Source organism: Bos indicus, chromosome 4 (assembly GCF_029378745.1).
Source record: "Bos indicus isolate NIAB-ARS_2022 breed Sahiwal x Tharparkar chromosome 4, NIAB-ARS_B.indTharparkar_mat_pri_1.0, whole genome shotgun sequence".
Taxonomy (NCBI): Eukaryota; Metazoa; Chordata; class Mammalia; order Artiodactyla; family Bovidae; genus Bos; species Bos indicus.
Window position 1 is genome coordinate 6,475,044 of NC_091763.1, and position 27,683 is coordinate 6,502,726.

At 48.7% G+C, this 27,683-nt stretch overlaps 1 protein-coding gene across 2 annotated transcripts in view; it reads right to left on the reverse strand.

Annotated features, from left to right (window-relative positions):
* Positions 1–23,527, reverse strand: part of VWC2 (von Willebrand factor C domain containing 2) — a 136,722-nt gene extending 113,195 nt beyond the window's left edge. Inside the window, exons 1-3 of one of the 2 annotated variants that reach the window (XM_070787449.1) lie at positions 22,607–23,527; positions 16,054–16,238; positions 13,392–14,193 (exon numbers count right to left, since the gene is read on the reverse strand). In XM_070787449.1, the coding sequence (XP_070643550.1) occupies positions 13,392–14,090 (699 nt within the window). In that variant the 5' untranslated portion in view covers positions 14,091–14,193; positions 16,054–16,238; positions 22,607–23,527. Of the gene's footprint in view, positions 1–13,391; positions 14,194–16,053; positions 16,447–22,606 lie in introns of those variants that run through there. The other variant, XM_070787450.1, reaches the window with a different exon arrangement.
* Between the last annotated feature and the right edge of the window lie 4,156 nt (positions 23,528–27,683).

Consider the following 27,683-nt stretch of genomic DNA (forward strand, 5'->3'; position numbering starts at 1 on the left):
CAGGCTTGTCAGAATTCTTTCTCTTCCTGACTCCCAGATCTTGACGTTTCTGCAAGTGTGACATGACTCAACTACTGGCCCATGGAGGCAAAGGTGCTCCAGGCGGCCCTGCTCCCTGTGGGAATGGACGGCCAGCATCCTGGCCACCCGGCTTCCCTGCACTGGGGCCTGGGGAACAGAGATGCCCCTACGACAGCGTCCACCGGCCGGGAGCCCTGTGTCCCCAGAACATGACTGTCAACAATTCAAGAGTGTGACCAGGCCTAAAACTATGGCTCCCGACATCTCAACAGGGATGAATAAATATGAGTCCTGGCTTGTTGAAATGAACTTTATTTGTTTCAAGCCTTCTGAAACAAAACTATTGAGATAGATTTGGGGGGAAAAAAAAACTCACAGAATTTAAAAGTAAAATGCAAGTAACGATTTTTTTTTAATGATTTTGTGACATGGACCGTTATTAAAGTCTTTTTTGAATTTGTTAAAACATTGCTACTGTTTTATGTTTGGGTTTGGGGGCCACAAGGCACATGCAATCTGAGCCCCCCAACCAGGAATCAAACGGGCGCTTCCTGAGGTGAAAGGTGAAGTGTTAACCCTGGACCACCAGGGAAGTCCCCAGGGAATTTTTAAAGTTGGACGAGGGAAATGTAAATGACTGTACCATGTCAACCTCCAACGAAAGCAAAGACACAAGACAGAAGGTCCAACCTCTCTAGTAGACTGTGTGTTACTATTTATTTCTGAGCTGCCTCCGGAGCAGAAGGGCTAGATCACGAAGAAGTGGTATCACTAGCTGTGGTTTTATACATGTGTGTATATATACATACATACACACACACCTATGTGCGTATATATAAATATATACACACCTGCTGCTGCTAAGTCACTTCAGTTGTGTCCGACTCTGTGCGACCCCATAGACGGCAGTCCACCAGGCTCCCCCGTCCCTGAGATTCTCCAGGAAAGAACACTGGAGTGGGTTGCCATTTCCTTCTCCAATGCGTGAAAGTGAAAAGTGAAGGTGAAGTTGCCCAGTCATGTCTGATGCTTTGCGATCCCATGGACATATATATATATATACACTTAAATATATTATATCGGAGAAGGCAATGGCATCCCACTCCAGTACTCTTGCCTGGAAAATCCCATGGACGGAGGAGCCTGGTAGGCTGCAGTCCATGGGGTCTCGAAGAGTCAGACACGACTGAGCGACTTCACTTTCACTTTTCCCTTTCATGCATTGGAGAAGGAAATGGCAACCCACTCCAGTGTTCTTGCCTGGAGAATCCCAAGGATGGGGGAGCCTGGTAGGCTGCAGTCCATGGGGTCGTGAAGAGTCAGACACGATTGAAGCGACTTAGCAGCAACAGCAGCAAATACATTATGTAGTGTGTTTGAGTGTTAGTAGCTCAGTTGTTATCTGACTCTTTGTGACCTCACAGACTATAGCCCACCAGGCTACTCTGTCCATGGAATTGTCTAGGCAAGAATACTGGAGTCGGTAGCCATTCCCTTCTCCAGGGGATCCTCCCAACCCAGAGATCAAACCCACGTCTCCTGCATTGAAGGTGGATTCTTCACCGTCTGAGCCACCAGTTTTTGTTGTTCGGTTGCTCCGTCATGTCTGACTCTTCGAGACCCCATGGGCTGCAGCACGCCAGGCTTCCCTGTCCATCACTGTTTCTCAGAGTTTGCTCAAACTCATATCCATCGAATTGGTGATGCCATCCAACCATCTCATCCTCTGTTGTCCCCTTTTCCTCCTGCCTTCAGCCTTTTCCAGGATCAGGGTATTTTTCAATGAGTTAGCTCTTTGCATCTGTTGGCCAAAGTATTGGAGTTTTAGCTTCAGTATCAGTCCTTCCAATGAATATTCAGGGTTGATTCCTTTTGATCGACTGGTTTGATCTCCTTGCTGTCCAAGAGACTCTCAAGAACCTTCTCCAGCATCATAGTTCGAGAGCATCAATTCTTTGGTGAAGCTCATATAATGTTATGTACACTTAATATATAAGTGTGTGTATAAATATATACACACGCATGTATCTTTCTTTAGCTTTATTGGGATTCCTGAACCGGGAAATTGAGGTCTTTCAATGAGAAAGACCTATCACTATCTCTTTCCCACATTCTCTGCTACCTCTCTCAAAATTCTAACTGCACGTATGTCACTTCTCTCTCAATCCTCCATGTCCCCACACATGTCTTTCCTACATTCCACCTGTGCCCCTGTGTTTCCTTCCAGGCTTCAAGTCCACCCCCAGGTTCACTAGATTATCTCAGAACCTGCATCTGCCATCCTGCCAAACTCTCCCCTTGAAGATCAGTTCTAATGACTGTAGCCTTCCTTTACAGAGGTTCTATCTGATTCCTTCCCAAAGCTGATGAGTACTTGGGATATAGTGATATTGTTTACCCATTCATTTTATTCCCGCATTTATTTCTCTAGGCATAAAAAATAATTCTCATTTATAGCCTGACATCTGAGTCTGATCTGACTGCTTTTGTCTCAGCTGCTTTTTCTCCTTATGTGTTATTGTTATTTTGACATCATATTCCTTGGAACTGTATTTGTGGGGAGTCTCTGAGGCCAGAGAGTGTTTGCCTCTGCCGGATACCTGTGGGCACTGCCAGTCTGGGGCCCCTTTAAATGAAAACATTCCACGTGGATTATCCAGAGCACTCAGGGAAGCATGACCATCCATATTCACAGGAGGGCACGTGCAACTGCTGACCGTGAGCCCCAGCTCTGCCCACACTGAGGCTGTCCAGGGCTGTGTCTGCACTGCCCTCCTGCAGGACAGACTCTTCTGGGGAGCCTGCTTCTATGAGACATACCCTGATCTGACTCTCTCCACCTGTGGTCCTGGGCTTGCCACGTGCCCCAACCTGGCCGTAAGTATCAAGCATCCAGGTCCCAGGCATCAGTGATGGCTGTCAGCCAGCCACCCCTGAAGCCAGCTGCCCCTCTGGCTGACTTTCCTCTCTGGATTCTGATGTCCACCTCCAGAGACTAATTTCTCTGTGAGTGTGTGTGTGTGTGTCTCTTTTTGCCATTTCTGATGTGCTTTTAAGAAGATGTGTTTTATTGTATGAGATCCAAGATTTCATGACTTTTATAAAAACAGTGGGTTTTCAGGCTATAAGTCTTCCATATTCTCAGGCAAAATCACCTGTGCCATGATAAGAAATGCACAGAGCCTTAATTTTCCAACGCTCTGTTTTTCCACGGGCCAGGGCCTGCCTGAGAACTCACAGGGCCATGGGCAGATGCCTGACATCATCGCTTTATGCATCCATTCGAAAGGCACTCTGTGTCCTGGCCGCACCCCAGTGCCCGGCAGAAATAGAAAGAGAAGTGAAATCCAGCTGGCAGGATCTCAGCCTTGGAACAGATAAGCAGCAAGAAGGATTTCCGGCTACGTGGTCAGAACCATGCCATGAAGGATGGCTACAGGGGCTGCAGACTTGAGTGGAAAACTGGAACCTTTACTCAAGCTCACAACTGTTCTATCTGAAACAGGCTTGGTCTTTCCCCTCAAAATCAGCCCCAGGATTCCTCTGCCATTTAAAAGCAAACCATCAACAGCCGTGGGGTCTGAATGAGTTGCCTCCACCTACATGCCCGGCAGACACCCCGTGCCCCATGACCAACCTCCGGGCACATCTCTCTCTACAAGGTCCCTGCTCCTTGACTGGAAGGACCTGGCAGTTTGTCACTCTATCACCGGGATCTAGGCCAATGCCTGCAAAGATTTATTGAATAAATAAATGCAAGAATGAATTTTCTGTTGGGATGTATCAGATCCAAGGAAGGACTATTTACAGGAACACACAGCCCCCTAGAGTCACCTCCTAACAATGAGGACCTTCTTCATGGGCCATCCTCCTGGAGACCAAGTGCCTCACTGGAGGCAGGACCACTCCTGAGATGCTCACCCTCCAGGCCACACGAGCAGCAGGCTTTTGCTCTGCTATTTGTACAGAGCTCTGTGGGTTCTCACATCTCTCACCTCCTTCCTATAACATGACAGACAAGCAAGATCCTCTCTACAGTTTCCTAACAGCTAACAAGGAGGCTCTGTTGCCTGGACTTCCCAGTTGGTGGAGTGGTAAAAGCATCTGCCTGCCAATGCAGAAGACATGGGTTCGATCCCTGGGTTTGGAAGATCCCTTGGAGGAGGAAATGGTAACCAACTGCAGTATTCTTGTCTAGAAAACTGCTTGGACAGAGGAGCCTGGCAGGCTGCAGTCCATGGGGTTGCAAAGAATATGGGATCACAAAGAGCTGGTCATGACTGAGCAACTGAGCATGCACGATTATCATCCTTGGGCATAGAACAAGGGCTCACAGTGACACAAGGGCTCACAAGGACAGAGTCCTTGAAGTTCTAGAGACTGACTATCCATGCCAACTGAAGGACAAGGCTGGAGAGGGTGGCCAGGGTCCCTGAGCCACCTCTGATGCAGGCTGGCTTGTTTGATCTTGAAGAAGTTGCTGGTTTTATATGGTGACACCTCTTCACTTATGAACAGACAGCATCACAAAGCCACATGACTGCAGGACCATGGGAAAGTCAGGCCAGCGGGGAGATGGTCTCCTGGGGAGCCAAAGCCCTTCTCAAAAAGCAGCTTGGCCCTGGCAGATGGCTACCATCTGGGACTCCCCCTGTTCTCATGCAAACTGGCAATTGAAGTATCTGTATGAACTTCTCACTTGTTAAATGTCCTCTCCAGTGACACAAACAGCTGATGTTCTGCGAGCAAAGCAGAGCACTCCCTGGGCCAGGGCTGGTTGTCAGGCCATCAATCTGCCACCCCGGCCTGACGACCTTTGAGGTCCTACCCCCTGGTCAAGATCTGGAACCTACTGGAACCTTCCTCTTTGCCCTCAGGGAGCTCCCGGGGCTCAGAGCTCATGTTCTCCTTACAACTCAAGATTTCATACTTTGAAGCCCAAAGATGCTCATTTTGTTCCCTATGGCTTTGTCCCCTATGTTATAAGTGAAACATAACATACATCCACATAAACACAACCAAATTCATTCAGTGTTTACCAGGCCAGTATAAGCCTTTCCTTTTCCAGGTACCAGAAATTCTTCCAGCCACACACAAAATGCCCCTCCACCCCCCGGGATCAGGAAGATAAGGGAGCAGGGCTGGAAGGAAAGGTCCGACAGACCAGGACTCAAATCCTGCCCCCCACACCCTGTTACGAGCTTAATGACTTGCATCAAGTTACTTAACCGTTTTGAAACTTAGTTTTCTCTCCTTAAAGAAAACACCACCAACTCATCAGTCTGTTGTGTAATCACGCCCCCAGCATATAAAACATAATCCCTGGATAAATGTTGGTTTTCTTCTTCTTGTCATAAAAGACTAAACTTTTAGGTTAGCAGATATTGGTCCTGTCTAAAACGTCTGTAAGACAATTGGTCCACACCAAAATACCCTTAAAATTTGGTCCTGTTCAAAGAATCCATGCCAAATGATTCGGGACAGGACCAAACAGCAGGTACTTTTTCCTTTTCTAATGAATACAGTTGATTTACAATTCTGTGTCCATTTCTGGTATACAGCAAAGTGATTCAGTTTTTTATATATATAAATATCAATATATATGTACATATAACTTCAAACTCGTTTTAGAAAAGGCAGAGGAACCAGAGATCAAATTGCCAACATCCGCTGGATCATGGAAAAAGCAAGAGAGTTCCAGAAAAACATCTATTTCTGCTTTATTGACTATGCCAAAGCCTTTAACTGTGTGGATCACAATAAACTGTGGAAAATTCTCAAAGAGATGGGAATACCAGACCACCTGACTTGCCTCTTGAGAGACCTATATGCAGGTCAGGAAGCAACAGTTAGAACTGGACATGGAACAACAGACTGGTTCCAAATAGGAAAAGGAGTACGTCAAGGCTGTATATTGTCACCTTGCTTATTTAACTTATATGCAGAGTACATTATGGGAAACACTGGGCTGGAAGAAGCACAAGCTGGAATCAAGATTGCTGGGAGAAATGTCAATAACCTCAGATATGCAGATGACACCACCCTTATGGCAGAAAGTGAAGAGGAACTAAAAAGCCTCTTGATGAAAGTGAAAGTGGAGGGTGAAAAAGTTGGCTTAAAGCTCAACATTCAGAAAACCAAGATCATGGTGTCTGGTCCCATCACGTCATGGAAAATAGATGGGGAAACAGTGGAAACAGTGACTATTTTGGAGGGGATCCAAAATCACTGCAGATGGTGACTGCAGCCATGAAATTAGAAGACGCTTACTCCTTGGAAGAAAAGTTATGACCAACCTAGATAGCATATTGAAAAGCAGAGACATTACTTTGCCAACAAAGGTCTGTTTAGTCAAGGCTATGGTTTTTCCAGTGGTCATGTATGGATGTGAGAGTTGGACTGTGAAGAAAGCTGAGCTCTGAAGAATTGATGTTTATGAACTGTGGTGTTGGAGAAGACTCTTGAGAGTCCCTTGGACTGCAAGGAGATCCAACCAGTCCATTCTGAAGGAGATCAGTCCTGGGTGTTCCTTGGAAGGAATGATGCTAAAGCTGAAACTCCAGTACTTTGGCCACCTGATGTGAAGAGTTGACTCATTGGAAAAGACTCTGATGCTGGGAGGGATTGGGGGCAGGAGGAGAAGGGGACAACAGAGGATGTGATGGCTGGATGGCATCACTGACTGGATGGACGTGAGTCTGAGTGAACTCCGGGAGTTGGTGATGGACAGGGAGGCCTGGCGTGCTGCGATTCATGGGGTCGCAAAAAGTCGGACACGACTGAGCGACTGAACTGAACTGAACTGAACTGATAACTTCTTCAGATTCTTTTCCATCATTGGTTATTACAAGATACTGAATATAGTTCCCTGGGCTATACAGTAAAGCTCTTGTTAAATAACTATTTTATATATAGTAATGTGTATTTGTTAATCCAAAACTCATAGATCATCCCTTCCCCAGCCTTCCCCTTTCGTAACCATAAGCTTATTTTCTATGTCTGTGAGTCTGTTTCTCTTTTGTAAATAAGTTCAATTGTGTCATTATTTTGGGGATTCCACATATAAGTGATATCAATATCATACGATATTTGTATTTCTCTGTCTGACCTTCACTTAGTGTGATAATCTCTAGGTCCATGCATGTTGCTCCATGCCAAGGACCTCTTGGCATGGAGCAAATATCTTTTGAAAGTTTTGGATTGGACCAAGTGATCATACAGATATCAAGGACATTTTGGCATAGATTGAACATCTTATGGACCAGAGTTTTTAGGAAAGTTTGGATATGAACAAGTGTCCTGCAGGAACTTTTATAGTACTTATCTCATATGTGCATACAAAGTACCATGTGGAACAGGTAAAAAAAGCAGTCATTCACATTAAGTTTCTCCCACCTGAGTTAGGGGCACATCGAAAGATCTAGAGAAACCATATGGACTCTCCTTGCTTTAAAAATAAAATTGTTACCACTTAAATGGCTCTAGATAGAAAGGCAGAAACTAAGAAGTCCAAAATTCATCAAATCTTACTAGGAACCAAAACACACTCAGTGGTAGCAACCACACACACATGAAACTGACTTCCATAAAAGAACGTCCACTTTATACAACTCAGTTCATGTTCTTTTGCAAAGGAAAACAATAATAGTATTATTTTGATTTAAGTAGCATCAGTAGAAAGAATACAAATCCTATTAGACTGAAAAACATGGAGAATTGTGTCTTTCTCCTTCTTGGCACTTTCTCATAATTGCATTACAGATCTGTTGAGATGATGATGCTTTTGATTCCAAATTTCATGTAGGTTGTTTTCCATTAATAAACTCCTAGAAAGGAGATTTTTTAGCAAGCCAGATGCTGAGGCCTCAGGAAAGGCATGTAACTCAGTGGTCCCCAAACATCTCACCCGTGACTCCCTCATTCACTGATTTCCTGTCCAACTTTCCCCGTGCTTTGAAAGACAGCCTAGCAAGGAGCGCGTATTAATAATTCATTTTCTCTTTTCTTCAAAGGCTTATACAATTGCCAATCAGAGCTCCTGATCTGCCGCAATAACCAGTGTGGACACACAGAACTGATGTGATTCCAACCAAAGCAAAGTGAAAGTTCAGTTCTCCTGAGTGGCCTTACCCAGGGGAGTCCCACATTCATGAGATTCTGTGAAACGGGAAACAACCCTGCAGACCCCAATTCTGTCCTCACAGTCCCCAGAAATCAGGGTTCCCGGGAGGGGAACAAGTTCTTCTGTTGCTCAAAATGGAGTCATTTTTTAATGAAAGAATTTCAAATTTGACCTGCTGCTGGTCTGCATGGAAGTTCTCAGGGGCACATTTAAAAGTGAGGCCCTCGTGTGACACAAGCACCCACTGACTTAAGTAGCACGATAATTCCTGAAATGGTGCTCTGAATGGAACAGACACCGGATCACCGCGATCTGCGTGGGCAGCTTCATTATGTTTTATTTATGTTTCTCAGGCATTTTGTGTGCTACCCGTCCCTCTGCGCCTTTTCTATGAATTCGTTCTTCCAATCACTCTTGCTGATGCATCCTTGTCCCACCACACTCTTTACGCCTCCCTGGACCCAAGCCTATGAGGTCAACTCTGATCACTGACACCCAATGTTAAAGGCTGGACTGGGTCCTCTCCCAGATTCAGACATTGAAATCCTAAATCCAAGAGCTCAGAATGCTACTGTACTTAGAGACAAGGTCTTGATAGAGGCCGTCCAGGTGAAATAAGGTCACACGAGTGGGCACTCGGGAAGACAGCCATCTACATGCCCAGGAGGGAGGCCTGGGGGAAACAGCCCCACCCACTCCTTGATCTTGGACCCCCAGCCTTCAGGGCTGTAAGACAACAAACTTGTACTGTGGAAGCCACCACGTCTGTGGGATTTTGTTAAGCAAACGGAAAGGTGTTCATGTATAAAAAATATAAACCAAGAGACAGGCTTCCTTACTCAAAGTTGGAGACTTGTTGGTGTAAGAACAGGATACTAGGTATGACTTGAGAGGCAATGGAAGGCATTCTAGTAGTAACTATGCTTTTATCTGGATATACAAATGAAATTGCAAACACCCCCAGCAGGATGAGGGTATTACTCTAAGTATTATTAGCAGCTCAATGGTATTTCATTGAAGAGTGAGGTCTTCAGCTGACATCTGCCCAAGATCAACTAGGCTGTAAGGAATGAGGGTTTTAAAGGGGTAAAGAGCCTGGAGAGAAGGGAAGAGACAGACTGAAGTACAGAGAAAACTGGGCAGAGAGTGAAAGTGAGCAGGACTCTGTGGGGCCCTCCCTAGTATAAAAACCTTTCTGCGTTTTATTTCTCCTTTGTAGGACAAAGATTTCAGCCTCCAAGATCTTCCCTGAGTTCCAAAGGGCAGATTCAAACATCAATAATTAGGGGCATGAAGAACGCAAAAAGAAACAGTCATGCAGATGGAGGAGGGCCCTAGTTTCTCCTGGGTCATGGACACAGACCTCTGATATCTATCTTTGAATTCCTTTGCAGAAAGTAAGGCACACACCCTCCTGGACAATGGTAACTTCAGGCTGAGCACAAAATTCCTGGAGCCCTCACTACCAACCAATCAGAGGAGGGTTACACACCCAGCAGCCTACCTCCCAAATTTTGCCTGTAAAATATTGTCCAAAACCCCTCTCCCTCTCCATGCTCCTTGCCTTGTTGTTATTGTTGTTCAGTCACTCAGTCATGTCTAATTCTGTGCGACCCCATGGACTGCAGCACGCCAGGCTTCCCTGTCCTTCACTATCTCCCGGAGCTTGCTCAAACTCATGTCCATTGAGTCAGTGATACCATCCAACCATCTCACCCTTCTCATCTCGTTCCCCTTCTCCTCTTGCCTTCAACCTTTCCCAGCATCAGGATCTTTTCTAATGAGTCAGCCCTTAGCATCAGGTGGCCAAAGTATTGGAGCTTCAGCTTCAGCATCAGTCCTTCCAATGAATATTCAGGGTTGATTTCCTTTGGATTGACTAGTTTGATCTTCTTTCCGTCCAAGGGACTCACAAGAGTCTTCTCCAACACCATGGTTCAAAAGCATCAGTCTTTTGGCACTCAGCCTTCTTTATGGTCCAACTCTCACATCCATATATGACTATTGGATGCATGGCCCTGCAATAAATACACCTTTATCTGCTCTAAACTCTGAGGTTTCAGTTGATTTGGCTCCAGTGTGCAGCTGGCACAGTGACTGCAGACAGGCCCCCAGGACAGAGACCCACAGGAGGGCTGGGAGAAGTGATGTTCTGCCTGGGGCTGCCTACACATCACAGGCACAAGGATCAGTTCTGTCGAGCTCCCAGTCTCCATCCGTAATCTCCTCTCTCTCAGAAAGTAGAGTACAGACTACCAAAGCGCCTGCGTGCCTCAGGGAAAGCGGACCAGAACCAGCCTCCCTTTCACCTCCAATTTTGCCATGGTCAGCAGTGTTTCATGTGCGACCCTTGAGACCACAACCTCCACTGAACTGCATTTTTTTCGGAGAAGCCCCCAGAGCTTCAGATATAAAATGCTTCCCTTTTCTGTTTCCTCTGCTATGCAACCTGCAAGCCCTGGCAGACCTCCTGGAAGCCCAGTGGGCCCAGACCAGGCACGGGGGCAAGCCCCACGGACTCACGGTTGACCCTGTGTGCTTAGTTGCTCGGTTGTGTCTGCCTCTTTGTGACCCCAAGGACTGTGTAGCCTGCTAGGCTCCTCACTCCATGGGATTCTCCAGGCAAGAATACTAGAGTGGGTAACCATTCCCTTCTCCACAGGATCTTCCTGAGCCAGGGACTGAACTCAGGCCTCCTGCATTGCAGGTGGATTCTTTACCAGTGAGCCACCACAGCTGACCCTAAACCCTTCTAAGCTCAACCTCCCAATACCCCTGACAAAGCCCTGCATCCTTTTGGTCTTGGAAGGAAACATGCACAAAGCCGCACTAAATCAGGGAAAACCTACAAATGTTCCTGATACTAACAGAAATGAACAAGCACGATATATACAGTGAAATCCTTATGCAATTGTATATGTCATAGGAGCAGGAATACAGTGGAAATTTTGCAGCAGCTGCTCAACCCTCATGCATGTGTCATCCTAGCAGCTGGTAATGATTGGATGAAAGTTAAGAATGAAGGGTCACTTGAAGATGAAAGATGCACTTAATACTCTCAAAATAGCTTTATTAATATTTTGATTCTTCCCAAGATAATCATCTCTCCAAACTCCCTTTTGCTAAATTCTCCCATCTCCAGAGTGGGAAACACATTCCACTTTCATTTGTTCATTCTCATGCTTAGTCGTGTCTGACTCTTTGCGACCCTATGGACTGGAGCCCTCCTCCAGGCTCCTCTGTCCATGGGATTTCCCAGGCAAGAATTCTGGAGTGGGTTGCCATTTCCTCCTCCAGGGGATCTTCTAGGCTTAGGCATCGAACTTGAGTCTCCTGCATTGCAGGCAGATTCTTTACCAGCTGAGCCATCAGGGTAGGCACTAATTTTTGGAAACAGAAATCCACCAGGAGATTCCCCCACCAACCATATACACAGACAGACCATGGCATCCAGCATTTAGCAATGGATAACTCAAACAGATTTGAATTCTTCCTTCTGCCTGTGATGGCTGCTCTGTGATGTGTTTGGGCTTCTGAGATCAAAATGTTAGTAATTCCTCAGCCCGCCTTGTGGGATACATAAGAAATGATTATGTTACTACACATAGTGCAGACAGTAAATACTATTAATAAAAAAATTAACTCCTTGTCTTTGATCTTATAAGACTTTCTGATGAACCTGAAACTCCAGGGAATTGTTTGGCTACAGTCCCATTCTGGCCAACACAGAAGGTGGCTCCTTTGGGTCCCACTAGCTCCCAGGGCCAGCTTTGCTTCTGCACTTCCGGGCTGCACCCAAAACTTCTGGAGAGGCATCTGTCTGGCTCTTCAGTCCTCTAGGAGAATTTTGAAAGCAGAGTTCCTGACTTCTATTGTATGGCCAGGGCCTGGTTCCCATAAAGTTCTCATCAAAGTTGTCTGGTTCTCCAAAGGGTCGAAGCCAAGAATTGTGTTCAACATGTTTGCCTGGAGTTAGACCCTGAATGTCAGGTGGTTAGAACTCCAGGGAGCCTTAAGGAATGGCTAGCCTTACTTTACAGATGACAGGAAAGAGAGTGTTTCTACAGCACTCAGGAATTCATTCCTGAAACTCACTACCTGATGTCACACCCTGGCCACATTCTCAATCTGTAGATCTCAGAGGCTCCGTTCTGGAGACCCTGGAGGAGATTCCTCCCCATCTGCCTCCTCACTCAGCTTTGGGGGCCGGAGGTCCCAGGACACCCTCTGCTGCCCAGAAAAACTCTGGCATGCCAAGTCAACTGGCCAAGTCCAGGAAGGCCAGAGGCTGAGCCAACCCTGGGGGGCTGGAAAGACTGAGCAGAGGTGTGGGTGGTCTGCCAGGGCCACTAGTGAAGAAGCAGGGCTCTGGGCAAGTTTAGCCCCTGGCCAGCACACCCACTGGGCAGTATGTCCACCCAGCACCCGTGGAGCTGGGCTTTTGGTGTAAATAGAGCCTAGAATATCAAAGGCTTGAGGCACTGAATCTGCTTCTTAGCAGCTGTGTTGCCCTGGACACCTTATTTAAATATTCTGTGTCTCAGTTTCCTCTTCTCCATCAGCTGGAGGTAAGAGATCATAATCGACTTTATAGCCTAGCTTGAGGTTTAACTAAGTTAGTATAGGTGAAAATGCAGCCTGGGGGTGGGACATTACTGTAGGCATTCAGGAAATAGCAGTACTAATATTATGACCAGTACTCACCTAAAATAAAACCATTTAAAAAACCATAACCTGGACTTATTTTTGCCATGGACCATGTTTTGGCATCCAATCAGCAACAATTTTGTTTTGTTTTGTTTTAATTTCTAGAACATCTGCCTGATACCCAGCACATAATCCAGGGAAATGGCTTATTTATATGAATAGTCTCCCTTAATGAACTATTAACTGAAGAATACATCCCAAACAGCAAGGTAAATTGCCCTGTATTTGAAAACAGGGTGAACATTTCAGCAGCAACACTTTTAACTCCGGAGCAGCCAATTAAGGTTAAAAGCGCAGCCAGTACTTTTGCTTGGGCTTTGGTGCCACGGGCTTTACTCTAAGGCAACCCTTTTGGAGCAAATGCATGTCAGCTGGGCACGTGGCTTTCAAAAATTACCTCTGCACTGAAAAAGAGAGGGGACACAGGCACAGCGCCGTCCACCTCTGAGAACCACAGGGCGCCTCTTCTCCAAAGTGGGGCCGAGGAGCCAGCTCACCGGCTCCTGGGACGTGCAAAGTCGCCCGGGCGCTGGCCTCTTACCACGAACTCCTCCAGGGTCTGGTAGGTCTTGCCCCGGAACTCGCAGTAGTTCTTCCTCTCCTTGCACTGCGGGCAGCACTGGCTGGTGTCAACGTGGATGCAGCGCGGGTGCAGCCGCGGGCACTCGGGCTGTGCACACAGCGGTCCCTCCTCGGTGCACAGGCAGGGGCAGGCCGAGGGTCCCGGAGCAAACTTCTCCCCGATCGCGTACACGAAGCCGCTCTCGTCCACGCAGCCCTTGCCCCGGTAATCCGGGTACGCGTACTCCTCCGGCGGCTCAGGCGTGGGCTCCGACTCCGGACCCGCCACGTCCTGGGCGGCGGCGGCCGGGGGCTCTTCGTGCGGGGTGTCCCCGCGGGGTCGCCCCTGCAGGTCCCCGGCCCCGGGGCCCCCGCCCTGGGCGGCCCAGGCCTGCTTCTGCCTGCTCCACGCCTCCCGGCCGGCCAGCCCGCGGCCGCTCTTGCCCTTCCAGTCCCGGCCGCCGCCGCCGCCCTCGTCCCTCGCCGGGCGCCCGAGCTCGCTCACCCGGCCCGGACCGTCCCGAGACGCGTGCTCGCGCTTCTCCTGGCCCGGCCGCTCCGGCGCCTGGGCCAGCTTCTCCAGCGGGATCCTCGGGCTGCACAGGGCCACCATCAGGCAGCAGGTGAGCAGGAGGGAACTGGACAGCGCGCCAACTGCCATCGCAGTGGAGCTGGGCATTCCCTACCGCGTCCCGGCGGGCGGGCGGGCGGGGAGCGCGGCCGAGGGGCGAGTCGCATTCACAGCCCGGGGGCGCGCCGCCGCCAGCCGGGAGCCGCCGTCCCTGCGGAGAGAACAGCAGCACAGCTGAGCCCCGCGGCCCGCGCGCGCCCGGCCCCCTCCCGGCCCCGAGCCGCCCGACCCCGAGGCTCCCTAGATGGACTCGCCGGACCACGAGGGCAGGGGCTGCATTCCCGGCGCCCGGGCGCCGCCGGGGGTCCTACAGATCCAAGACTGCGGGCCTGGACACGGAGGCGAGTCCCAGAAAAACACCGACCCGCTGTGTGCCCCCTGTCGTCGTTATTAGCGGGTGGTGGAGCGGTGGGGATGCAGCAAGCTGGGCCCGCGCCCCCTGCAAGGCTCGGATGGAGCCACATAACTCCAGCGCCTCGCGCCCCTCTTCAGGTCCCGGCCACACTTCCCCAAAGGTCGCACAGTGGAGAATTCCGCAGTGGAGTGGACGGTGAAGACCGTGCAGAAAAATAAGAAGGAAACCCTTCCTCGCTTGCCTGAGGGCGTTTGGGGAAGAGGGGAGGGAAGGAAGGGAAGAAACCTTGCAGGGCCCGGTGATTCATCTGAAAAACTTTTCAAACGCCGCCAGTGCGGGGCGCAGACGCCCCTTCCCCGCCCTCCAGCTCGGACCCGGCTGCCGGGGGAAGAAGGTCCCCGACTATCCCCCAGCCCACCCCCAGTTCCCGGCTGCGGGTCGGGGATTCCGCAGGCTTCTCTTCCTCCGCCAGCCATCCGGCAGCGGCTCAGCGACTCCGGGCGCAGACCAGAGACCCTCGTGTGAGCCGCAGCGCTCAGTCTCCTAATATCTTTGACCCTGGAGGGGGTCGTGGCCTTGGAGCAGGAAGGCCCAGCAGACTGAAGGTGTGCGGTGGAGAAGGCTGGAGATGGAGGGCGGGGGCGAACGCCCCTCAGTCTCCCGGTCTCCGAAAACCTCTCTGGTTCCCAAACTTTCTGCGGCCCAAAGGGGCCGACAGAACCCTAGACTAGACGCTGCAGGGTACTGGCCGCCCAGTCTCTCTCCACCTAGCCGTCCAACTCCCCAAATCTGTGCGCCCCGGAGTGGCTTCCTCCGCCTCCCCACCCTCTTCCAGTAAGCAGGGCTCCTCTGTGCCCTCTGCTCATTTCCAGCCCCAGCCCGGTGGACCTCATCCAGGCGATCACCCATATTTACAAACTTGGGGTCTGGGGTGGGGGGACTTATCCTGAGCAGCAGGGATGCGGAAGGGCCCCCGGGGCGCGGACACCCAGCATGCATCCTCATCTCCGAGGGCGGGCGCCCAGCCTACATACATGAGCGCAGGGCGCCGGCCGGACGCCGGGCTCGCGGCGGGCTCAGGGGCAGCAGCGGCGGGCACGGACCCTGGGCGCCGGCGCCCATCCTCCGGCCGGCGAGGGCCCGGAGCGGAGCGCACAGCGGAGAGCTCAGCCCCACCTGCGCGCGCTCCGCCCGGCGCGTGCACTCGGCTAGGGCGTCTCCGCGGTCTGGCTCGTCGCGCCGGCGGCCGGGAGCCGTGGCCCCAACTCGCGTCAGTTTCTGCGCCGCCTTCCGCCGCTCATCCTCCGATCTGGTCCCTGCGTCTCCGCCACGAATCGCGCCCCGGGGCGCCCCAACTCATTCTTGCTTTTCTCGGGCAGGCGCGGAGAGCTCCCCGGACCAGGCAGCCGGGAGGCTGGGGTGTCCGCGGCGCGTAGGAGGCAGAAGAGACGCCCCGAGCGCGGCGGGCGGGCGACGGGCCCCGAGGCCGGAGTGGGAGCCCTTGCTCCCGCCTCCCCTGCCGCAGCCGCTTCCCGCCCCGCGCGCTCCCCGCCCTCCTCTGCGGCCGGGGTTTGGGAGGCGTCGCCGTGGCGGCCGGCGCTACCCGGGGGTTGGAAGACCTCCCGCCCCGCTGCCCACCTCGCGGCCGAGACCCACCTGTCAGTCTCCCGCGCAGCCGCCTCCCCACCTCCGCCGCCGGCTGCCATCCTCCAGCCTTGTCATTCACCCTCCGCTGGACCTTCCATCTGGGCTTTTTCCTTCCCTTTATTCTTCCCTTTAATTCCTTCCTTCCTAATTGGCCCCCTCTGGCTTTCCTCCCCGCGGACAGCCTGGTCTTGCGACTGTTGAAAAACCCGAATCAAACTGTGTTCAGTTTGGAATTCGAAGGCCGTGTTAGCTTAGCATAGCAGCTTATGCGGAGGTTTTTTTTTTTTTTTTTTTTTTGCTTCTCTCTTTACATTCAGAAAGCCAGAAGTATAGACGTGTAAGAGTCAGAAACCCATAACAATGCGCGCAGTGTACTTTCAGACTCTCTGCCTATCTCTCTTCTCCTCTACTGCCCAGCCCCACCCCGGTCCCTCTGGCTCCCCTTTCCTGGGTGAGGGACTCCTGTCACCGAATAGAAACATCTGCCAGGTTAACTTCGCTGGAATGCTAAGCTGTCCAGCAGAAGCCTGTGTGGTTCAGACTTGTTTTTACTCTGATCTTGCTCAATGAACATGCTACTTTTCTTTGATAAGAAAAGGAAGGAGAAAATGAAATTGTTCAAATTAACTCCTAAAACGAAATTTTTTGTAGAGATGTCTATTCCCAGTCAGTGGTTCTTACTGTGTCATCTTAAAATCACTGACAATACTCAGATGTATAACACACAACCTTTATCCTACAAGGTCAGGCCTTGGCCTGGGGATGGGTATTTGAGAACAATTGCTTTCCTCTTCCACAGGAGATGTGGCTGGATCCCTGGGTCAGGAAGATCCCCTGGAGGAGGAAATGGCAACCCACTCCAGTATTCTTGCCTGGAGAATCTCATGGACAGAGGAGCCTGGTGGGCTACAGTCCATAGAATCCCAAAGAATTGGATATGCCTGAGCAACTAAGCATGCAAAGTACCCACCTCTTGATCCTGAACAAACCATTTGAATGAACTGCGGAAAGGCCCTCTCCCAGCCACAGAAAGACTGGTCAGAAGAAGTTTCTCCTGATTCACCTAAGCAACCTCCCGCCACAGCCAACCCCACGCCAAAAAAAAAAAAAAAAAGAAAGAAAAGCAGTTGGGTGGAGCGTTTCAACGTCCAGAAAGATTTAAGCCCTTCTGCCTTTGCATCCTGTCACTTCAAGAGACTGGTCACAATGGCCTGTGGGACTGAGCAGCCTGGCCACCCAATCATTTCACATCATGTTTGTCTCTGTTTTAACACCAAGGAATCTTTGTTACTTTGTTATTTGTTGTAACACCAAGTTACATTGGTGTAATCCCTAGTAGATGTGACTAAGAAGAATAAAACTTTAATGGTATGTGTGAAAGATTCTACTTCTAGCTAATAAGTTGGTTGGGGGTCCGATAGAGGGAATCACAAAGCCTCTTCTGATCTTACTTCAGTCACAGAGCCCTTGAATCAGAAGGCTTTGTGCCTCCGTGTGTGGGTACAGTGGAGAGCTGTAGTGAGAGGTGGTGGCCTCTCAAAGAGGCCTGACAAATGAGGGAGTAATTACACTGCCCAGTGTCCCAACACTACCTTATGGCAGGTAACTCTCAGGAGTTCTGTTAGAGGGCAGATGAGATGAGGGGAGAAGCAATTTTAGAAGGATTTCTGTACTTAGCGGAGAACAATGTCCATGCCACCTTGATTAGCTGAGAAATTCAAGGCAATATCCCCTTTACTAGGGGAATCTGATTCTCCTTTTCTTTCTCTCTGTCTCTTTCTTCCCTTCTCCTCCCTCCCCCTTCCTCCTTCCCTCTCTATCCCTCCCTCTCTTTCTTCTTTCCTCAATTTTTTTTTCTTCCTTTCTTCCATCCTTTCTCTTATCTAAGTTCCTCTCAGGTTGCAGAGTAGGAGGGAGCGGCAAAAAGATTTCTGGATGTGGAGTAAGGTGACAAGGTCTTATCAGGTCCCACTCGGGGCAGTTTTGTGACCTCAGACAATTCACCTGCTGTCTCAGGGTCACCATTTCTCGTCTTTAAAAGGAAGAATTAGGAAGAAAAAAAAAAAAAAAGCATCTCTGAGTAGGTAGCAACCTCGAAGAGCTCTGAGACCATGGCATGTTTCTGCCCCCCTGACCTGTTGTAACTGACTTTATTAGTCTTAAAGCAACCAACAGAAGACCTGAGTCTGTGAGTGTGCCCACAGCCCCCAGGCCCATCCTGAGCAGCAGGCAAGGCGGACGGGTTCCAGGCCAAGTTCAGAGTTGCTGAGTCCTCAGTTTTCTGTCTCCTGAAGTATAGCTCGTTTACTTTCCTTTTTATCAAGGCTTGTTTCTGGCTCCGACACAGGCCCTGTAGCCGCAGACTGTGTCCTAGCTCTGGGGTGTCTGCACACACCTTTGAAAAGGTGGCTTATTAAACTAGGGCCTCCTGCTGGACTTGATTCATCTTCTCGTGCTTTCAGCCCCGGAAGCAGATGCGGAGGGAGGGGTGGGAAAAGCTGGGAGAGCCGTGCTTGCGACTCACACAGTCCTGGGCATGCGCACGCCGTCTCATTCATTCCATGCGGCACGCCCGGGACACCACTGCTGCTCGCCGTTTTGCCAGTGGGGAGCCACACCTCAAGGAAGCTGTGAGCTGGCTAAGGTCCCGACTCACAGGGCAGACGCCAGGTGACACTGGAGCCTCAGAATCTAACTCCAGGGCTGCTGGGCCAGCACCACCGCTGCCTTGGTGGTGCTCTGCCCGTGACTTAACTGTCCATGTCACGGGGACTCCTCAACCTCCCAATCCAGCCGATCCCTGCTGACTTTGCATCCCGGGTCCTACACTTCTGAGAGCACACAGTCGCAGAGGGGATGGGAGGGATCAGAGCGGGCTGTGTGCCCTGTAGTCAGCTCCAGGGACGTCCTAGTGGTCGCGTGTGTGGATCAGGCCAAACTAACCTACCCTAGGGGCTCAGTCTGTTTCTGCCGAGGAATCAGGGACAGAGTGATACCTGCATAACTGAAGAAAGGTAACTCCTTCGAGGAAAGAATTAGACCAGATGCACTGGAATGGAGGTATATTAGGAGATAAAGTGGCAAGTGATGTCATGAAGCTTGGGTCTGCTCCCAACTCCCCTAGAGGGATGAGACAGGGTCGTTTGCGGGACTCAGGGGGGAAGAGGTGATGTCTGTGGCTTGAGAGTAGAAAAGAGACTGTGGGATGAGGTTACATGCGTATGTGCCAGTCACTGCAGTTGAGTCCAACTCTTTCTTACACTATGGGCTATAGCCCTCCAGGTTCCTCTGTCTGTGGGATTCTCCAGGCAAGAATACTGGAGTGGGTTGCCATGCCCTCCTCCAGGGGATCTTCCCAACCCAGGGATGGAACCCTCATCTCTTATGTCTCCTTCATTGGCGAGTGGGTTCTTTATTGCTGGTGCACGTGGGAAGCCCATGGATGAGGTTAGGATGAACAAATAAACAGCCATGGTATAGAGGGTCTGATGGAGACTAGAAAGTGGATGCCTGGGGGCCTAGCATCTTGTGCATTTTCTCCACAAGCAAAGGGAATTGGGATGCAGGGAGAGCTTCTCCAGAGGTGGCCATGGATGGCAGGGTGCTGCCAGCACCACCAGCCCTACTGGGAGGGGATGCAGAGTCATTTCTGTGGCAAGGAGAGCCTTCTGGAAACTCCTGTTCAGTAAAGATGGGGCAGAAAATGCAGAGCTTCAAGCTTCTCACTACATCCTGCTGGCTCCTGCCTGTCTGGGCCTAGTGCCTAAGGGTTGCCATTATTGAGTTCACACCTTTACTGAAGTTGCATTTATCTTAAATTCTGGTCTTAGGCCAGAGAAAAGCCATAAAATCTCCGACTTTCCAAGTTGGAGAGACTGAAAGCCACTTGCACCTGAAATCAGGGTCAGGCAGAAGGCTGACCACTAACTCAGCCTAACGAATGAGAGAAGCCACCTTGGACACTCAGATGCCTTTTTATAGTTGTGCCCAGAGCAAGCCTGGCTGTTAAGGGAGCCACCAGTTAAAGTTCAACTCTGGACCAGGCTACGCAGGCAGCTGCTCCATCCCACTCAGCCTCTGATCCATGGCTAGAGTGGAGAGTTACTGCTCCCGGGGCTGGCCCGCTGCACAGGCGGCCTGAATACCTCACAAATTGGGGAGTCTTCCCTCTCACTGTTGTGCCCAAAGTCAGCAGCATCTGTTCAGATAATCGAATGGATGACTTACAGGTATTCTCCTGAAATCAGTGGCAAAGCATGTTTCTTGAAAGGAGGTGGCCGGGGATCCATTTCAAACACACTGTAAAGACCTGCACTGCATTTACATCATAGACACCCCAGACCACAGACACATGGACCCATACAGAAGTTTCCAAAACAATCCTAATGGAACCAGGGCCCCTCAGAATTGATTGGCCTGAGAAGGACAAAATGGGGTCGTGGGCTTCTGCTGGCATAGGCAGTGCTCTCAGAGGAAGGGCCTGGGTGGAACCGAGGTGAAAAGCCTCAAGAGCCACTCTGTAAGGTTTTCCTCCTCCTTTGGGACAGTTCCGAAGGAGGCAGCCGGTCAGATGCCGGATGCCACGCCATTCTGGGCAGGGTTTTCCTTGCAACTGGTGAAGGGAGTCTGGGGTCCACTCTGGAGCACTTCTGAGATGGGGTGCATTTTCTCATGACTGCATCTTTGGCCCCTGGTCTTCCCAGGAGTCAGGCACCAGATGGGACCGTGGCACAGCCAGAGACCTAGCTCTGTTTATACTCTGCTCCTAGGTCCCCCAGTGGGATGAGAGCCCAGAACAGCAGGAAGCAGAAGATCTAAACAGACATTTCTCCAAAGAAAAGATGCAAATGGCCAAGAGGCACGTGAAAAGGTGTTCAACAGTGCCATAATTGTTATAGAAGTGTAAATGAAAACTATGAGCTACCATAACACTCCAGTCAGAATGAAAGTAAAAGTGAAGTTGCTCAGTCATGTCTGACTCTTTGCGACCCCATGGACTATAGCCTACCAGGCTGCTCCGTCCATGGGACTTTCCAGGCAGGAATACTGGAGTGGGTTGCCATTTCCTTCTCCAGGGGATCTTCCCGACCCAGGGATCAAACCTGGGTCTCCCACATTGTAGGCAGATGCTTTACCATCTGAGCTACAGAGCTCTGGCCAGTCAGACTGGCCATCATCAAAAAATCCACAGACAGTAAGTGCTGGAGAGGGTGTGGAGAAAAAAGAACCTCCTATGCTGTTTGTGGGAATGTAAATTGGTGCAGTCACATTGGAGAACAGTATGTATGTTCCTTAAAAACTAAAAATATATTTACCATATGATCCAGCAATCCCACTCCTGGGCACTATTCTAGAGAAAAACATGATCCAAAAGGATACATGCACCCCAATGTTCACTGAAGCACTGTTTACAAGAGCCAAGACATGGACACAGCCTAAATGTCCATCAACAGAGGAATGGATAAAGAAGATGTGGTACGTATACACAATGGAATACTACTCAGCCACAAATATTACTCAGCAACATGGATGAACCTAGAGATCTTCATACTGAGTGAAGTAGATCAGGAAGAGAAAGACAAATACCATATGACATCACCAATATATGAAATCTAAAAAAAAAAAAAAAGGATATGAAAGAGAAACAGATTCACAGAGAATGAACTTATGGTTACTGGGGTGGCAGGGGAGGGCAGGGGAAGGAATAGTTAGAGAGTTTGGGATTAACATGTACACACTGCTATATTGAAAACAAAGGAGAAGAAAGCAGAGTACAGAGTAGAGGGTATTCCCAGGAGGATCAGTAACACCACTGGGTAGTACATGTGTCTTTGGTAGGGTGTCAGACGACCTGTCTTCCTTGGATGACTTCTTCCCTGGACCCCAGGCTGAGTGGCCTCTTGATCCTTCCATGGTATGCCAATACCTGGGGGATCTCAGCACTCTCCAGATGTCACTAGCTACTGAGTCCTGGACAGGAGGGGGACGGACCCTCAAAAGAATCGTTTGGGAAATAGTGGCCCAGAACACTACTAGGGCTCAGACCCTGGGCTTCTGACAAGAGCGTGTATGTCACAATGATCATAAGGAAGTGCTTCCTTGCCCCAAACTACTTCCACATAGACCCCGAACATGGGAACATCCAGACATCTGGGACTTAGGGGTATAAGGATGGTGACTGAGTCATAAATCTGAGATAAAGGCAGAAGGAGATGGTCAAGGGTTGGTGCCTAAACCAGAAGGAATCAAGGACCAAGGGCGACTGTGGGAAGCCTGTGATGGCAGGATGTCAGTCAATGTCATCCATCATGTGTCTCATGTTAACAGTTCGCGACATCCTGCTGCACACAGAGCCTCCCCTGGAGTCCATTTCTGCTGGTCTTCCTGGGATAGGGGGTGGTGATTTGGACCTGCAAACCGGAACAAGGCTGACGTCATATGATGGCCCCCACAGGGCCAAGAGCTTTTTATTTTCAAATCTACATTTCTGAGCATTTGCAGAACAGTGTTGCTTATACTTGTTTAATGATGCCCTTCACCTTCCACAGCCCAGCCCCCTTACCGTAAGTCACTTCTGTGTCTCTAGCTCCTGTGGCCTCTGCAGTATGTAGCCAGGTTGTGACAAACGTTTGTCAGATGAATTAGGGAAGAATCCAGACAGTGTGAGCTTTGAGGGTCGTGCCTTGCCTGAATCTCCTGTGACTCCCCAACATTCACACTGGGCTGAGTCACTCATCGCAGTCCTACAGGTGCACTTGAGGGTTTCCAGACTTCCCTTTGCCCTCACTAGAGAATGTGCAAGTTAGGTTTTATCTCCAGCTATTGAGAGAAACTCCTTTCTTCCAGGACCAGCAGAAGGAAGAGTGAAATTTTCTGTGGTCTTGAGCCATGAAGAAGTTTTGTCCACTGCTCTGTTATTGCCTGCTGTGTCCTTTTCCTTCCACTTTCCTGCAAGATTCTAGAAAGAAACACTTTAAGGAGTCAACTGAGGGTTGAGGGGTTCAAAATCAGGTCCCCACCACTGGTCAGTAAAGAGTCAGTCGGGTATCCACCAAAGCTGGGTCCTTGGTCCTTGATTCCTCCTGGGTTAAGCGCCAACCCCTGACCATTTCCTTCTGCTTTTCACTAACTAAAACCTGGTCAGTGAAGAGCCACTTAGGTGTCCACTGAACTTGGATAGCCAGCAAGGGTTCTCCATAGTATACTTGTGGAGTTGGTCCTCTGTACATCTGTACTCCATCTTATTCTTTACATCAAGTTATTCACCTGGTCCATTATTCTCAACAGTCTCATTTTATCTTCCTGTAAATTGGCTCACTAGCAGATGTTTGTTTCATTGGGAGATGTGAGGAGCACAGCTTGGCGTTTCTATGGCCCAAAGTGGGCCATCTCAGGGCACTACTGCTGGCTTGCTTCCAGGTGGAAACCAATTCACTAATTGGAATTCTTGGAATAAGAAAGCTACCACCTATTCAGTTCAGTTTAGTTCAGTTGCTCAGTGGTTCTTTGTGACCTCATGGACTACAACATTCCAGGCCTCCCTGTCCAGCACCAATTCCCAGAGCTTACTCAAACTCATGTCCATTGAGTCGGTGATGCCATCCAACCATCTCATCCTCTGTAGACCTCTTCTCCTCCCGTCTTCAATCTTTCCCAGCATCAGGGTCTTTTCCAATGAGTCAGTTCTTTGCATCAGGTGGCCAAAGTATTGGAGTTTCAGCTTCAGCATCAGTCCTTCCAATGAATATTCAGGACTGATTTCCTTTAGGATGGGCTGGTTAGATCTCTTTGCTGTTCCAGGGACTCTCAAGAGTCTTCTCCAGCACCACAGTTCAAAAGCATCAATTCTTTGTCACTCAGCACTCTTTATAGTCCAACTCTCACATCCATAAATGACAAATAAAAAAACCATAGCTTTGACTAGACAGACTTTTGGTGGCAAAGTAATGTCTCTGCTTTTTAATATGCTGTCTAGATTGGTCGTAACTTTTCTTCCAAGGAGCAAGCATCTTTTAATTTCACGGTTGAAGTCACCATCTGCAGTGATTTTGGATCCCCTCCAAAATAGTCACTGTTTCCACTGTTTCCCCAACTATTTGCTATGAAGTGATGTGACCAGATGCCATGATCTTAGTTCTCTGAATGTTGAGTTTTAAGCCAACTTTTTCACTCTCTTCTTTCACTTTCATCAAGAGGCTCTTTAGTTCTTCTTCGCTTTCTGCCATAAGGGTGGTGTCATCTGCCTATCTGATGTTATTGACATTTCTCCCAGCAATCCTGATTCCAGCTTATGCTTCATCCAGTCCAGCATTTCTCTTGATGTGCTCTGCATATAAGTTAAATAAGCAGGGTGACAACATACAGCCTTGACATACTCCTTTCCATATTTAAAACCAGTCTGTTGTTCCACGTCCAGTTCTAACCATTTCTTCTTGACCAGCATACAGATTTCTCAGGAGACAGGGCAGGTGGTCTGGTATTCCCATCTCTTTCAGAATTTTCCACATTGTCCACACTGTGGTCCACACTGTCAAAGGCTTTGGCAGAGCCAATAAAGCAAAAGTAAATGTTTTTTCTGGAACTCTCTTGCTTTTTTGATGATCCAACAGATGTTGGCAATTTGATCTCTGGTTCCTCTGCTTTTTCTAAATTCAGCTTGAACATCTGGAAGTTCACGGTTCATGTACTGTTGAAGCCTGGCTTGGAGAATTTTGAGCATTACTTTGCTAGCGTGTGAGATGAGTGCAATTGTGTGGTAGTTTGAGCATTCTTTGGCATTGCCTTTCTTTGGGATTGGAATGAAAACTGACCTTTTCCAGTCCTGTGGCCACTGCTGAGTTTTCCAAATTTGCTGGCATATTGAGTGCAGCACTTTCACAGCATCATCTTTTAGGATTTGAAATAGCCCAATTGGAATTCCATCACCTCCTCTAGCTTTGTGCATAGTGATGCTTCCTAAGCATCTCTCTTGACTTCCCATTCCAGGATGTCTGGCTCTAGGTTTTTGATCACACCATTGTGATTATCTGGGTCATTTTGAAGGAGATCATCATCTTCATTTACCTTCACCATAGTTTGGCCTCAGGTCAAATAACAGGGAGGGAACACCGCCCCACCCATCAACAGAAAATTGGATTAAAGCTTTACTGAGCATGGCCCTGTCCATCTGGACAAAAACTAGTTTCCCCCTCAGTCAGTCTCTCCCATCAGGAAGCTTCCATAAGCCTCTTATCCTTCTCCTTCAGAGGGCAGGCAGAATGAAAACCACAATCACAGGAAACTAACCAATCTGATCACATGGAACACAGCCTTGTCTGACTCAGTGAAACTATGAGCCTTGCCATGTGGGGCCACCCAAGATGGATGGGTCATGGTGGAGAGCTCTGAAAAACATGTCCACTGGAGAACGAATGGCAAACCACTTCAGTAGTCTTGCCTTGAGAACCCCATGAACAGTATGAACAGTATGAAAAGGCCACCGCCTATACTTACATTCAAATCATCTTTCTCCCTTGTGTCTCAAAGTTACTATTATTTCATTCGTTAGAGGCTTGTTTACTAGTTTATGCTCATACTGATTTTACTAGAGATTGCATGCAGTCAAAGAGATATAGCCTTGGATATATCAAAGTTTGCCACCCAATATCCATTCCTTTTCTCATAATAACAAACACTAACCTGTTTTCCTCTAGAGAAGAACCAAGCCCTACTCCATCCTCAACCACCTGCTTCTCAGGCAGAACTGTCAAACGGGGCAAGGGACCTCGTCTGGCCTGCGTCGTGGTCCTCCGACCACAGAGGAGGCTTCAGGGATGTTCATGCGGTCCTTCCAAAGCTATGAGAGTCACGTCTACCTCTTCTGCTTGAATCATCTGAGGATTAAAGTTTTTTTCTCATTCTCATTGACTTGAGTCTTGTGAAAATCCAGCTTGGACCTGCCAGGGTTTTTACCCGAAATGGAGACTACAGAGGAAAATTGAAGCAAGAAAAGAAGACAGATTCAGTCTTGAAAATATTATGTGAGATCCTCGCAGCCTTAGAGAAGGCTGGTGTCTTCCATGGTCAAAGCCAATACACTTTTTTTTTTTTTGCCCAAGTCTATTTGAATTTGAGTTTTCCATCCCTTGCAAATTAGAAAGACTTGGCAAATATAATGGCTCACTGATGGACTTCAGCAATGTCATAATTCTAATAGCAGCCCCCATATATGTGCAACACCAAAATCCCAGCATAATGGTTAGGCTGTCAATGATTTTAGTCCTTTCCGCAGCATTTGAAAAAGTGCCCTCTCACTTAGAAATGAAGCCACTGCTTTTTCTACACAAGAATTCCTTTCATGCCATCCCAGCAAATCCTCCTCTGTGTGCTGAGGCAGAGCTGTGTCTGAATCGCACAAAGACTCACCATAGCCAGCACTGCGACATTGTTTTCTGGCAGCCCCAGCATCCAATCAAGATTTCTGGGTCTCTTCCAATTATAACACCATTTAGAAATACTGAGCATCTCCCAGCCTTGAATAATGTATTGATCCCTTTAAAAGAAGAAATACTCTCACAGGCCCCCAATGTTTGCTTCAGTTCTTTTCATTGTAGAAAATGTATGCAAATAGAAAACGCTACAAACTCTTAGGCCTTTAGCTTGTAAGTACCTATTTAAAAAGCACCTATAAATTTACTGATAGGATATAAAATAAACTACAAATCCAATGGAACTGAAGCGAACCACATTAGTCTGGGGAGACCGAGGAGGGCCGCTCCTGAAGATCTGTGGGCAGGGTTGGGGGCCGTGTGGTCATTTATGCGGGCTCTGAGCCCAGCATGGTGAGAAGGCTCATGCCTGGCAGGGTGTGGGTCCTCCAGCATTTTTCTGTATTCAAATAACTTCAGTGAGCACAGCTTCCTGTAAAGTCACTGGTCTCTATCTATCACAGCTACAACATTCATTTGTGAAGGCTCACTACTATTCTTTTTTTTTAATAGCCACTTTAAAAAATTAAAATACAGTGATTTACAATGTTGTGTTAGCCTCAGGTATAGTAAAATTATTCAGTTTTATATTTCAGATGCTTTTCCATTATAGGTTATTACAAGACATTGAGTATAGTTCCCTGGTATACAGTAGGTCCTTGCTGTTTATCTATTATGTATGTATAGTAATGTGTATTTGTTAATCCCAAACTTCTGCCCCCCCCATCTCACTAATTTGTCTTTCCTCCCTGCTTCCCCTTTGGTAACCAGAAGCTGTTTTCCACGTCTGTGGGTCTATTTCTGTTTTGTCAGTAAGTTCATTCCTTGCTCTTTCTTATTGGGTCTGTGAGCATTAAAATTGTACGAAGTGTACATACTGACAATATGTCAGCATACTGACGATCATAACAGAGCTGTGGGACGTGAAAAATGTCACCATCCTCCCTGAGGTGACCCTCGGGGGGTCTAGATCACCAGCATTTTGGAGGAACAATCTATAAACAATAACTTTCACATATATATACTGAAATAAATAAATATATATATATATATATATATATATATATATTTGTGCTACATTTTGATCATACTTGTGTCACCGGATGCCAATCAATATATACATGATTACACCTCACAAAGTGCCTTATTAAGCCCTTGAGTCAATCCCTGTCT